This window comes from Orbilia oligospora, assembly GCF_000225545.1.
Source record: "Orbilia oligospora ATCC 24927 unplaced genomic scaffold scaffold00173, whole genome shotgun sequence".
In the NCBI taxonomy this organism is placed as follows: Eukaryota; Fungi; Ascomycota; class Orbiliomycetes; order Orbiliales; family Orbiliaceae; genus Orbilia; species Orbilia oligospora.
In genome coordinates this window covers 445,376-457,802 of record NW_011645730.1, presented here as the reverse complement: position 1 = coordinate 457,802, position 12,427 = coordinate 445,376, and the positions used below count along the sequence as shown (strand labels likewise).

Here is a 12,427-nt window from a genome sequence, read left to right as displayed (position 1 = left end):
CGATTTCTAGAAGAAAAAAAGATACTAGAGTCGTCTCGCTAGGGGGTGCTGTCCACAATGAACTCCGTGATTGATATTATAGTCGGGGAATTAATGTATAGATATACCCTTTATAGTACGAATGGAAGTATTCGGATGAACTATAGAAGCGAGCGGACAAAAGGGTAAAGGATCGCGAGATATATGATAGCTAGCTATCAAATAAAAACCTATTGCACCGCTTCACTGCGGAATAGAGGCTGTCGATACAAAGTTCGAGGAACTTGAAGCGGACAGTGTTTGAGGATATCGACTCTTGCTTTGCAGACCACAGTCTCCATTGTATTAAGATTCCTGGAAAAGAAAAGAAAGGGATTGCAGGAAATGCGCACAAAGCCGTCTATATATTGGAAGGGGTGCGGAAATGTGGGAGAACAGGGCATGGCATGGCCGGACAGGAAACATGGACGTATGTCCATTCATGACGGGGACTCGATGGAACGAACCACCTTATCGCTATGTCCCGCCTTTTTTGCTGTAAAACCAACGACGAAAACGAACACCCAAAAAAAGCTCGCACACTGCCACCGGCCCTCTGGAGCTTTCTTCTCACACGGTCTAATGTCGCGTGCTTACGCTCGTGGGAAAATCTCGAGAGTTGATAGGATGGGTAATTGGGGGGAAACTAGAAGTCGGTTTTTGCTTGGGGGCCCTGAGGCGGGAGGGCCAACAAGTTGTTGTGTGCTAGTTGACATTCCGAAATGGACACACGTGTGGCGAAATGGCGCTTGTCATTGGCTCAAATTGCTCGGACGACTTCAATTCAGGAAAGGCCGCACGTGCGTAGATTCCTGTATCGTTAAAGTGAGAACCGCCCCTTTGGGGGTCGCACTTCGCCGGGAAAAGGACTGTTTGAAACTTTTGCATACGGAGTATGTATAACCTCCTCGGATTTCTCGCGCTGGGGAGGCCTTGCTTTCGGATTGCCTCGGGTTGTGGAACGTCTTTCTATTTTAATCTGAGGTGAAATTGAAACTACAACTTCAGGAATTTTTATAGTACAGGAAATAGCAATATAAGAAATCAGGTCGAGAGGGAACCTGGGAAATAAATCAAAAAAAATCGAAATAGATGCACAAAGAAAAGTCGAAAGACTTACTCCGCTATACTCCCAGGGCTGATAGGCATGAATCTTAAGTATATTGTACAGTTCTTTCGGTAGTTCAGTTGGATATGTTTTGATGCAACAATCCCTCAAAGCCACGGAGATCGCCCCACAGGCTTAACTCAATGTCGTGCGCATTTTCAGCGGCCGTTTTCCCGCATATTGGTCGAGTCAGGCTAGACCCTTTTGACGGCTCAACAAGTTCCGACTGCCTGCGCGTGCTGAAGATATTGAGGGTAAATGGGTCCCCGAAATTTGCTTAGTTCCAGAGTCTCGCCGTTCCATCTGCACCAGCGCTGAACAACCAAGGCTGCTTTGGATGCCAATCAACGTCTAGCACACCCAAATGAGCAGTAATTTTGTGGCCCTTTAGCACCTTCAGGGGGACAATGAGTGCATTTTCCATCAAGTCACTATAAATTCTGCCGTGGAAAACTTGAACGGTTCCGTCGTCGCTCGACGAACAGAAAAGCGGGAATCCGCCACGATGGAAGGAGACTGCTCGTATACCCTTGTCATGGTACCGTAAAGTCCGATAAGGCTTAGTACTCAAATCGAGGTCATGCCACAGCAGTCGCTTATCATAGGACCCAACGATAAGGTTGTCACCCTGAGGGTGAATGTCAATTGACGAAATCCATCTGGCACCTGGCTTTAAGGTTTTGCTCAACTCGGCTTTCGCTAAGTCATAGATCTTGATGTATCGTTTTGTTGCAACAAAAAGCAAAGGTTTTGATGGATGAAACTGCACTCTTTGAGGGATACCCTTGGTAACACTCTTCTCTTTGAATGGCGTTTGCGAAAGATGTGTCGAAACACGATGTATGCAAACAGCTCTTCGGACATCTATATAAACACGTCAACATCATCATTGAGAAATGTGGCGGGAGGAGGTGTTTCGCGAACCTTCAGGTGAAACGCTCACCAAGTAGTCTCCTCTTCGGTGCCATGCAATATACTTAACGGTTTTCCTCACGGTTATTGTAACCACAACACCCTCCTCTTCCAAGGCGGTGTCGGGTTTAGACCATATGCCCGGAGCTTCCTTCTTCCCTTGCCGATTTGCCGCGTATCCAAACCCTGCACTTAAAATTTCCTTGCCTTGGGTCTCTTCTTCAAAGTCGAAAATTGGGGGTACCACGAGCAATATTTCGTTCCCGCTAGAAAAGCAATTAGTCAGAGAAACCCACTACTCCACAGACGCCTTTGTGGGACCTTACCAGGCGGCGGCTAGAATCCTTCCTTCTGTTGTTGGACGCCATGTGACAGAATCAACTGCCTCATCGGACGACACCTTTAATTTCCACACCTGTCTTCCTGTGAGAATCTCCCAGACTCGAACTGTTCCATCATCACCCCCAGTCGCCACCCAGACGCCAGTGGGGTCTGCAGCTACCGACCGAACTCTTCCTTCATGTCCTCTATAAACTGTGGCGCATGTTGTCGGGAACGGCTTGAGATCATCGGGTGAAGGGAGTTTTGGCAATAATGACGCAGGGTCAATATTAAGCTTATTTCGACGCACACGTGGTGCTAGATAGAGGTCAAGACATCGTTCGAATCGCTCGCCTATGAATCCATTGAAGCCGGGAACTAAACGAAGAGCCTTGTGGGTCCGTGGGAGATAGTTTTTATCTCGATCCTCAGGGTCCTGCTCTTCCCATTCCTTCCTCTCCTTGTCGTTCGGAAGGTATTCTAGAGGCGGATTATAACTTTCATCATGTGTAGGAGGAGGTAATTTCGGTGCCGGAATATTCATAACATGGTCCGGTTTAGGTGGGGCATCGTCTGCCCAGATATCATAGAACTCAGGCTCCTGAGAGGTCTCTGCTTGGGGCTTATGTGGTAGGATTCGCCCTTCCCTGATACCTTTCACAATCTTCATGATACGCTTTTGCTCATGTTTGGATGGGACAAAGCGTCGCTTTGGCTCTGGGGCGCTGCTCAATGGCATTTGCTCCACCTTGCTACTAAACCACTCCACCATATCCTGTAATTATCATTAGAAGCCGTCTGGATAAGGTTTTAGGTCAAAGATCGTACCGGGTATGGGTCAAAGCCCTCATCTGTAATTTCGGACCGCTGTAGCTTTTTAACAATCTCGAGTTCCTCTTCCGTAAGATTCAGTGCAGCTCCACTATTTTTATCCACCAACCCGGTCCAGCCTTTTGGTAACTCAATGCTGTCCAAAAGCGTATCCAGTGCCTTCCCAGCAGCCGGCCTCATTATTCTCTTTCCATTGATATCATAGCCGACGTGAGGGTAGTTTTCGTAGTACTCGAGTGGGATATTTCCAATTGTGTTTGTCTCTTCGGCATCCGTGTCATCGCTATCGTATACTGGCTCGATTTCGGGATATATATGTCTTGGATTTCCATCCGCGCCAGTGACAACTTTGACATTGTCTGCCGGTTCTGCTTCCTCGTCACCAGAAGCATCATGATCGGCAGTACCATTTTCCTTCGGGGAGGCTTCGTCTTCCGAGGGGATTTCATCGGAGTCTATGTCTTGCTCTTCTTCCTCATCTTCTGCCCCGCTAGAAAATTCTTCTTCCTCATCGCTATCCTCATCTCCAGCAGTGAAATCGGAATCATCGCTAGAGTCCTCGTCGCCATTGATCTCAGGGATCTCAAACTCATCCTCGGAAGATAGAACTGGTTTCTCTGCTTCGGCTTCTGCGCGCGATCGCTTTCGAGTAGTAACTTTGGTCGGCATGGTGCTGAGAGTGAGCTTGGAGCTGCTCGTGTGTGGAGGTCGGTTGAGTGTTGAAGAATCTAGTCGCAAAACTTTTTTTTTTGCTCGCGAAATTTGACTTTTTAAGCCGCACTGCCGCATTTTACGTAGCGTCGCACAAGATTTGTGAGCTCGATGAACGTCACTTCATGTCCGCATATGCTAGGAAGAAAGCAACATGGTGATAGATCTTCAGAATATGCAATGATAAATATTAAGATAATGATATGGACTAAAAACGCTCAAACATCATGGTAATGCCAATAAGATTGATGGTAAAAATAAAGAAGAAGAAGAAAACAATCCCTTGACGCCTGTACCTAGCACATCCTCGTCGAAAGAGGCCGCACAAAATGCTCAAAATCTGTCATAACGTTAATAACCTGGCATGCCCCCTTGATGAACCCATTGGGGCGACCTTTCACGCGCCACGCTGTCTTCTAATCCTCTGAGCATCGCCTGCGGGCTTTGGTGGGGTGAAACATATGCTTCTCCCAAGTCTCGGAGTTGGGCAACCAGTGGCTCCGAGTCTCGGTAAAACCTCTCTTTAAACTTCTCAATCTCAGTCCACCGCTGTCCTAGCATATCTAACAGAGTCCGGATACCCAGTAATGCTGTCTTCGCTTTATAGCCTGCGGAACTAGATAAGAATGTATTTCCTGGCCAATTCAGGATATCTATGAGCTTTTGTCCCAAACTGTAGGCTCTGATTGCATCGCAATAGGTATAGTGGAATCGCGGACCACCTTCCAAGAGTAACTTCTGGAAGAGCCTGACGTATTCAAAAGTGTTTTCGACGATTGCAACCCTAATAGATTCGCTAAGATCGTGCACACGAGGGTTTGGAAGGTCCAGATATATTCGCATATAAAAGTATTCCAGTTTCAGCATTTCCATTTGTGTAGGCTCGATTGAAGAAGGGAGGTTGTTTAGCCAGTCCCTCAAGTCCTGTCGCCGAGCATCGCAATAGTCCCGTGGCGTACTCAGCTTCACGCGTTCCGAGAACCACAGATACTGATACCATTGGGAATTTATCTTGCTGAACTTGAATAGTTCCATAGCAAGAGTGAGAGATATCGGTTGCCCGCTCCAGTTGGCAATCTTCGTAGCAACCCCTTCGGGATGAGGCAGCCGCACGTTAATAGCGTCATCAGAGAACGAATACGGCCGTTCATATGTCATACTAATATATCTTTGAGAGAGAAAAAACACGTCAGTATTGAAGGCCTCGCAGCAATACATATTATAAGTGAACATACCTATCATAAGTATAAACTGAGTAGAATATCCTCCTGCGGAGCTCGGCTTCGTTCGCCGTTTGTTTGGAGGATTTTTGTAGATCTTGATGAAGTCCCAGATCGATCAAAATTCGCACGGCGACTCCAATCAAGTACCAGGGATTGTAAGTACTAGGTTCAAGGAGAGCATATTGTATCATCAATAGTGTCGCCTGTATTCCAATGGTTGAGTAAGGAACTAATATCTGACGAGAATGCCCAACAGCAGTGGTCACGTATCCAGCAGCTCTTAGCTTGGCGGTTGCATCCGTTCCTTTCGACATCGATACTGTGGAAATTGCTAAAACCATATAGCAGATGTATAAATCTCGGGATGAGGCGGTAGCTTCATCCCTGAAGACGGCATTGACAGACATAAATAAAGAGGTTTCGTCGAAAAATGGATAATGAGAAAATATGGAATCGAGATAGTGCTGTATGAGGCTTAAGGCAGTATGGCGGTCTGGTAGGGGACAAGGCGTGAGAGATGGGACGATATCCTGCTGTAAAGAGGCCGCCCGCAGTACGAGCTTAGAGAAAGACATGTCTTCGGTGAAATCGTATAGTCCTTTACTTGTAGCATTGACGGTTCTGTAATTGGCGATTGTCACATTAGCTGTGGTGCTCTTGAAGCCATTTTAGAACTACCATCCTTACATAAACCCCAAATCTGATATCAGCTCTTCGACTTGGGCCCCCTCTGCTCGCTTTCTGGCTGACCCAACCATTCCCGTCGTGCCCGCTGAGATTCCTATAGAGAATAGCCGTTAAAATCACAGAAACGTCATAGCCCAGGCATCGAAGGGGATTAACATACCATCTCCATCTGTCCCGCCGCCGCCACTTGTAAAGTGATCTACCTGGTTAGAGGGCCGGAATGGCTTTCCGGTCAACTGAGCCTTCTTCTGTTCAAGCCGTTCGATTTTAGCTTCGAGCGAGGCGACATAACTGGAAAGGGGTTAGTAGATGATCGATTGAACAGGTGTGTGATATTCTTCATCTATTAGAAGAGCTTTCTTTACCTCCGCTCCTTCCCTCGCGCAAACTGATCACTGCTACTCGAGCATTCAGCTGATTTTCCATGTTTTTCGCACGCGGAACAGGCCGGCAGCTTCCCGTCACACTACTTTGACGATATGAGATTAGATATTCACCGTGATGTCTAAGCAGTTGCCTGAAATGAAGTCTACTGACCTTGATTTTTGCTCTCCGGCACGCAGAACAAGCGCTCACTGGTCTGCTCACGCGCAGTGGTGGGGTCTGAAATTCGCTCGACATTGCTGATAGCGGCAATCCGATAAGACGAAATTAAGCTTATAGCCTGGATAAACTAGTCCGACGGGGAAAAAATGAGCTGCTATCGTCGAATGAAGTACTATTGGATCAACCTACTTCGCCTTGATTTGTCTCAATAGACGACGGGAGTGTTCCGAGAGAGAAAGCCCTATGAAACAAGTAATCGCAATGAGTGACAAATGGCCAAGCCAAGCCAGCTCACGGTGTGCCCGATGGTGTTTTCTCCGTTTGGAAGCTAACAAACACCCTAGTTAGACCTGAACTCGAACCGACGCGGGTGCGGGGTGTCCTGGGTCCAGAATGCAGGATCTGACTTCAATCGAATCTAAAAGAGGATATAGCATTCCTTTTAGAGCCCGCACGATTTTCGGAATGCATAGAAACAAAATCGAAGCATTGCATTGCATTGATTTTGTGCTTTTATCATCGTCATTTTCAAGCTCTGCGCGCGCTGTTGACATAATCCAGACCTATGCATCGCCCCGCTGCAACTTTGCTTTCCACGACTCAGCCGCTGGGCAGACGGGAAGACTGACGGCGCGGCCCTTCGAAGTATGAGCTTCCACAAAAACGGAATTCTCAAAAATTAGGCAGGAAGATTTTCAGCTCGTGCCGAAACGAAAACGTCTGAGCTTACATTCAACGAAGCTTAGGTCATTGGGCAGAAAACTTTGAAGATGCTACTTTGCGACCCCACTTCAATTGCCTCATGATTGTGGAAGTATGTGGAATTTCTATCAAACAGTAGTTTTCATCAATATGCGGTCCGATTGGTTCAATGATCGAAATTTCGTCAAGGGAGTCTAGAAGCTATGACCAAGGGTGCATTCTAATAAGGTGTGACCGTCATCTCGCAAGATCCTCGGTACTTAACCTGACCAATCCAATAGACACGCAGCACAGCGAACGACTTGCAGAAAGCTTGCGAACGTGATGACCCGGGGTTTGGGACCATTGCAGCTTTTCATCCCAACCATTGTCCTCACTGGATCTGCAAATAAGACGATATCCCTAAATCCAGGCACCAGAGGGCAAGGATGAGTGTCAGCATGGCCGCAAGGAGGAGAATTTCACAATGTATGGTTCGGAATGGTTGATAGGGATATTAATGGTTGGCACATCGGACTATATTATTAAGGAAGAATCTTAAAATCTGACATGATGCCTGACCACGTTACTCTTGATTTTTTGACGCAGCTTCTTCTTTCCTATACACCCTAACGTTGATATCGACATCGATGGTGTCCTTGCATAAAAACCTAGTGCTGCGGCCGTACCCCCAACAAGTTCCGCCTAATGTTGCCGCCAGAACAATCCAAAGACTGCCTCAGGGCTCTCCATTCTGCCTGGCCCCGGTCAATCCTTCCGTCATTGCTCACATACGCTTGCTCCGAGCCGACACATACCTGAGTTTATGCACCTTGTTTATAGCATAGTTATAGAACCCCAGCCATGATCTAAAGTAAGCTTGATAGCTTGAATTTTTCCTCCTTCACTCGAAATTTTTTTCTCCCTGTGAAGCCGTCGGTCGGTCTATACAATAAGCTTGCCCTGCTTCGTATGGTGGGTCGACTACATACTGCTCGCCCCCCGTTTGCTACTGTCCACTAATCTACCCGCAGACGGACCTACAGGTACTTCAATCAATCCGCCCCACCTGAGATGCGATATGCAACTAACAGCTTGATAATGGTCAGGAAGCCTGCGGTATATCAAACCAGACGCTATTACCAATATAGAAAGGATAGTCGATACGATTAAGTCCTTCCGGCATAGAAGCCTGCATCGTCTTTTCCCGATTCTTGAGAATTGTATGGTGTACCTCGATTCTTCTACATAAATGAAATAACCGCTTTCTGGGTGAGGTTTTAACTTACTACTTTAGTTGCAGCTTTCCTTTTTCCCAGTTTCCATCCGCCTTCTAACTCCGAGATCACGAGTTTCCAACTCCCGCTTTACATAACCTTATTTCCGAGTTCGATCATTAGTTATCGACAAAAACATATTATAGCGAAATTTTCTATATAGCTATATCTTTAAAGGCTCTGTGTTTACGGGAGGATCGAACATTGACTGCTAGAATACGGCGGAGCAGCGTGCGCTTCCCCGAGTCATATTTTACCAGCCCCCAATCTCCCCGCATGGCTACCTTTGGAGCTGGGAATCCGATGGCTCACGCCCCACAATCTTCACCGCAATACCGCCAACAATCTGTTGCATCGTTACTACCCCGAAAATCGACATCGACTGGGTCTTCAAGCGGAGGGGTTCAATCTGGTGAAAATTCTGGCGCCAAAATCCACACCCTCACAGCATGCAATCGATGCCGCAGCAGAAAGAGTCGTTGCGACGCCTCGCTACCTAAATGCGAGCCCTGTCAACGCAGTGGATCACAATGCGATTTCTGGGACGCGTCCAAAGGAGTAGTGCTGTCGCGGAGTTATGTTATATTCTTACAAGATCGAGTGAAGGCACTCGATCAAGAAATCAAGCAGTTAGAGAAGGAGTTGCCGCCTAGTAGTGGGCTTGACGATGACGACCTTGTGCGGAGCATGGGGATGGTCTCACTATCAGACGAAGAACCAGAACGACATTTTCTCGGATCATCTGCGGGATTACAGCTGGCGAGGCTAGTTGTCGAGTTTGCGAAGAAGAACACCGTTACGCACTCTGTCAAGGAAATTGTCCCACCCACGGAACACGAGCCAGCGAGATTTCAAGGGAAGGAGCGTCGGGCAAGTGCATTTGCATTAAGCTCTGCACCAATCGACAAGTTACCAAAGAGGGAGTTAACGGATAAACTTGTATCCGAATTTATCTTCAAAAGAGGTATGGAAATAAATTTATGGTAGTAATTCGACATAGGCAATCAACATTACTGACGGGTTCTAGCGCAATTTATGTTACCAACCCTTCACGAAAACACATTCATGAGAGATGCAGATGAGGTGTATGCTGGGTCTACTGACCCGCATAAGAATTTTATTTTGAAAATGGTTCTTGCTATCAGTATGCAAAAAATAGGAAGCCAATACTCTGGGCTTGCTGACGGCTTTTACCTCTCTGCTCTTACCCATCTAGAAGCGGTGGTTGGGGCTATGAACCTGAGTACACTACAATGTTTTTGTCTTATGGGACAATATTCTCTTCTCACTCCAACACGGACTGGGATCTATCATATCATTGGGTTGGCTACCAGACTATGCATTGACTTGGGCCTAAACCAAGAAAGTACGATAACAAAAGACATATTCGGAAATCCATTAGACCCTTTGACAATCGATATGAGAAGGCGTTTATTCTGGGTTACATCTTCGATGGAATCCGGTCTCTCTCATATCCTGGGCCGGCCTTCCGGATTCTGTACCGGGGATACCTTTACTGACGTTCAATTCTTCCAGCCCTATGACGATAGTCTTATCACAAAGGATGGTATCTTGCATGGCCCAATAGCGACAAAGAAACTTGTATCTATGCATTTTTTCAAAATGCGTAGAATTCAATCTGAAATCAGACTCGGAATCTATCAAAACTTGAAGGAGACACCAAAAGATGACCAAGATCCTTGGTTCAAGAGGATGCATGCGAAACTCGACGAGTGGGTGAACAGCGCACCTGGGAATGGTGAGGGTAGTGGCCTTTCTCAAGAATGGTAAGACTCTACATCTAAAGATTCTGTGGCTTATAAACATATATTAATCCTACTGCTTATTCTAGGTTCCGTCATCGGTATATGCTCGATACGTTACACCCTCAGTTTCTCTGACCCTGGCTAACCTATTACTTAGTTATAATAACATGTTGATCTTTTTGTATCGCCCGAGCCCACAAATCCCGAAACCATCGCTTGAAGCAACGATCCTCTGCTATGACTGTGCTATCAAGAACATCAACATTCAGAAGAAGATGTTTGACGAACGTACCGTTGATATGACATGGGTTCTTGTGCATCAAGTCTATATGACTTGTATTATTATGATGTGGTGTCTCTCATACGAGGATATTCGGAGACTTCACCCACGAAATGAAGTCGCAAAGCACATCCAAACAGGATTAGAATGTATGGATATGATGGTGGAGCGTTGGCCAGGTGTCGGCTCTGCCCGCGAGATCTTTTGGCGGTTGTCAATAGTTGCCCTACAGAGCTACGAAGCAACTTCCTCTGATGTTCGCTCTAATATGCCGCCTTCGGCAGGAGGGTCTCTGCCTACTGTGCAATCTGCACCCCCTCCGCCAGTGCAGAAAGCACCAACGCCAACTAGGGTGGCTCAAAATGCGTCTGCAACCCCTCCGCATGGTCGATCACCCCCGCATACCCCGCCATCCTACTCCCCGGCCAGCTTTCATACGACGCCCTCTTCAAGAATGTCAATGCCGAGTACTTCGTCGATTGGACCACACCATGCTTCAATGGATGAACAAATCAATGGAACATTCAACAATTCAGCCCCCATAATGCAGTATCTCAATCAATCCTTCGACAGCACGAACACACAGTATGGGATGATTTCACAATCCCCTCCACCCCGCATGCATTCACAAAGCCCCTCCGCATCTAGCGGCTACTATGGTAGCAATAGCCCCGCAAGCGATTTCAATAACCCCCCAACGCCCGGTACTCATACAACGGACGAAATCACTCCACGACATTCACTATCAGGCTATAGCTTTGAGCCATATAGCATGAACCAACAATCAATAGATCTTGCAACTGCTCGGACATTATCTGAAGATTTGGGAATATCGCCCCAAACAGTTTTACCCCCATATCCTGTTGGGATACAGGATCACTTATCATCCTATCAACCAACAAATTCGGCAACAACCCTGCCAACAATTAACGAGGACCCAGCAGCCCCTTTCGCATCTTCATTCCCAGGCTCGGGCCAGATGTTCAATTTTTACCCTTCTTCCGACGTTTCCAACCTCCTAAACTGGACAACTTCCGGCCAGATGGACGTGCTACATGGCAACCCGTATACAAGCAACACATACAGGATGGATGTGATCGATCAACAACAGGCGAATGCCTTAATGATGTCTCTGGAGAACGATAGCCAAGGTGATATATTTTCTGGGATTCCTTTTTCAACAGGATCTTACCTTTGATTTATAGTTAAAATTAATGATATGAACTTCCAACGACGGCCGTCGGTGTACGATTATTGAGTTTTTCATAACCAAAAGCAAAAGAAAGGCAAAAACGGCACAGGGTTGAGAAGATTCACCCTACATATTCTTTCCAGCATTTAATAATTGTTTTCCTTTGCAATTGACGACGGCTTAAGCGACGTATCTGGGATATGAATCATTTGCGAAGGATTTCAAGCATTTTTCTTCTTTTTCTTCTTGGTAATATTGCTTTATCATGGTCGGAGATATTTTCTAATTGGGGGCTTATTTCTCGCCTGTTGCATCTTTCGTTCCCTTCCATTTGCATATTTCGATCGAATTCGCATTTTTTTTTTTATGATAGACTTAATATCAGAATAGCAGCCTCAGTTCCTCAGCATGATACTATTTCCTATTCGCATTGATACGAAATACGACTCCTTGCGGAAATATTCTCCGTCTCTTTTAAAGCTGTATTTGTTGGCAATTCTTGGTCGTTTTCCAGCCAATGGTTATGATGAACTCGATAATGCTCAGATGAGTATTCGTTTCCTCAGGCCGGTTTCGCCTGCGCAATTAATTGTGTGAGCGGGCCTGTCAGGAACGAAACGTCATGAAAGGTCGGAAGCGTTTGGAATATGGAGCTCGAACATTAGTTCCTGCCAGGCACAACCTTTCCTACCCAGATGCTATCTATGCCGTTCCACCGAACTGACGGAGAAGTTCATGCAATTGACCGTTTTTCCCTTCTTCCCATTCATGCTTTCTTTTCTAGTTCCCAACCATCTCATGAAGTTTTCCTAGTTTCTCCCTTGTTTTCCCTGACTAATTTTCTCGGGTTAAATTATTAACAGGTACCCGGCAC

At 46.4% G+C, this 12,427-nt stretch overlaps 3 protein-coding genes across 3 annotated transcripts; 1 reads left to right on the top strand and 2 right to left on the bottom strand.

The window, feature by feature from the left end:
- Positions 1–1,403: 1,403 nt before the first annotated feature.
- AOL_s00173g127 (uncharacterized protein) lies at positions 1,404–3,859 on the bottom strand (the record flags this gene model as incomplete). The annotated part of the gene is made up of 4 exons (XM_011127869.1): positions 1,404–1,990; positions 2,051–2,304; positions 2,365–3,134; positions 3,188–3,859. 4 exons carry the CDS (start codon positions 3,857–3,859, stop codon positions 1,404–1,406), a joined length of 2,283 nt encoding a protein of 760 aa, XP_011126171.1.
- Positions 3,860–4,252: 393 nt separating this feature from the next.
- On the bottom strand, positions 4,253–6,432 carry AOL_s00173g126 (uncharacterized protein; the record flags this gene model as incomplete). The annotated part of the gene is made up of 6 exons (XM_011127868.1): positions 4,253–5,069; positions 5,137–5,745; positions 5,812–5,905; positions 5,972–6,102; positions 6,177–6,277; positions 6,349–6,432. 6 exons carry the CDS (start codon positions 6,430–6,432, stop codon positions 4,253–4,255), a joined length of 1,836 nt encoding a protein of 611 aa, XP_011126170.1.
- Positions 6,433–8,591: 2,159 nt separating this feature from the next.
- AOL_s00173g125 (uncharacterized protein) lies at positions 8,592–11,559 on the top strand (the record flags this gene model as incomplete). The annotated part of the gene is made up of 4 exons (XM_011127867.1): positions 8,592–9,279; positions 9,343–10,102; positions 10,168–10,179; positions 10,239–11,559. The coding sequence occupies 4 exons, from the start codon at positions 8,592–8,594 to the stop codon at positions 11,557–11,559; spliced, it is 2,781 nt and encodes a 926-aa protein (XP_011126169.1).
- Between the last annotated feature and the right edge of the window lie 868 nt (positions 11,560–12,427).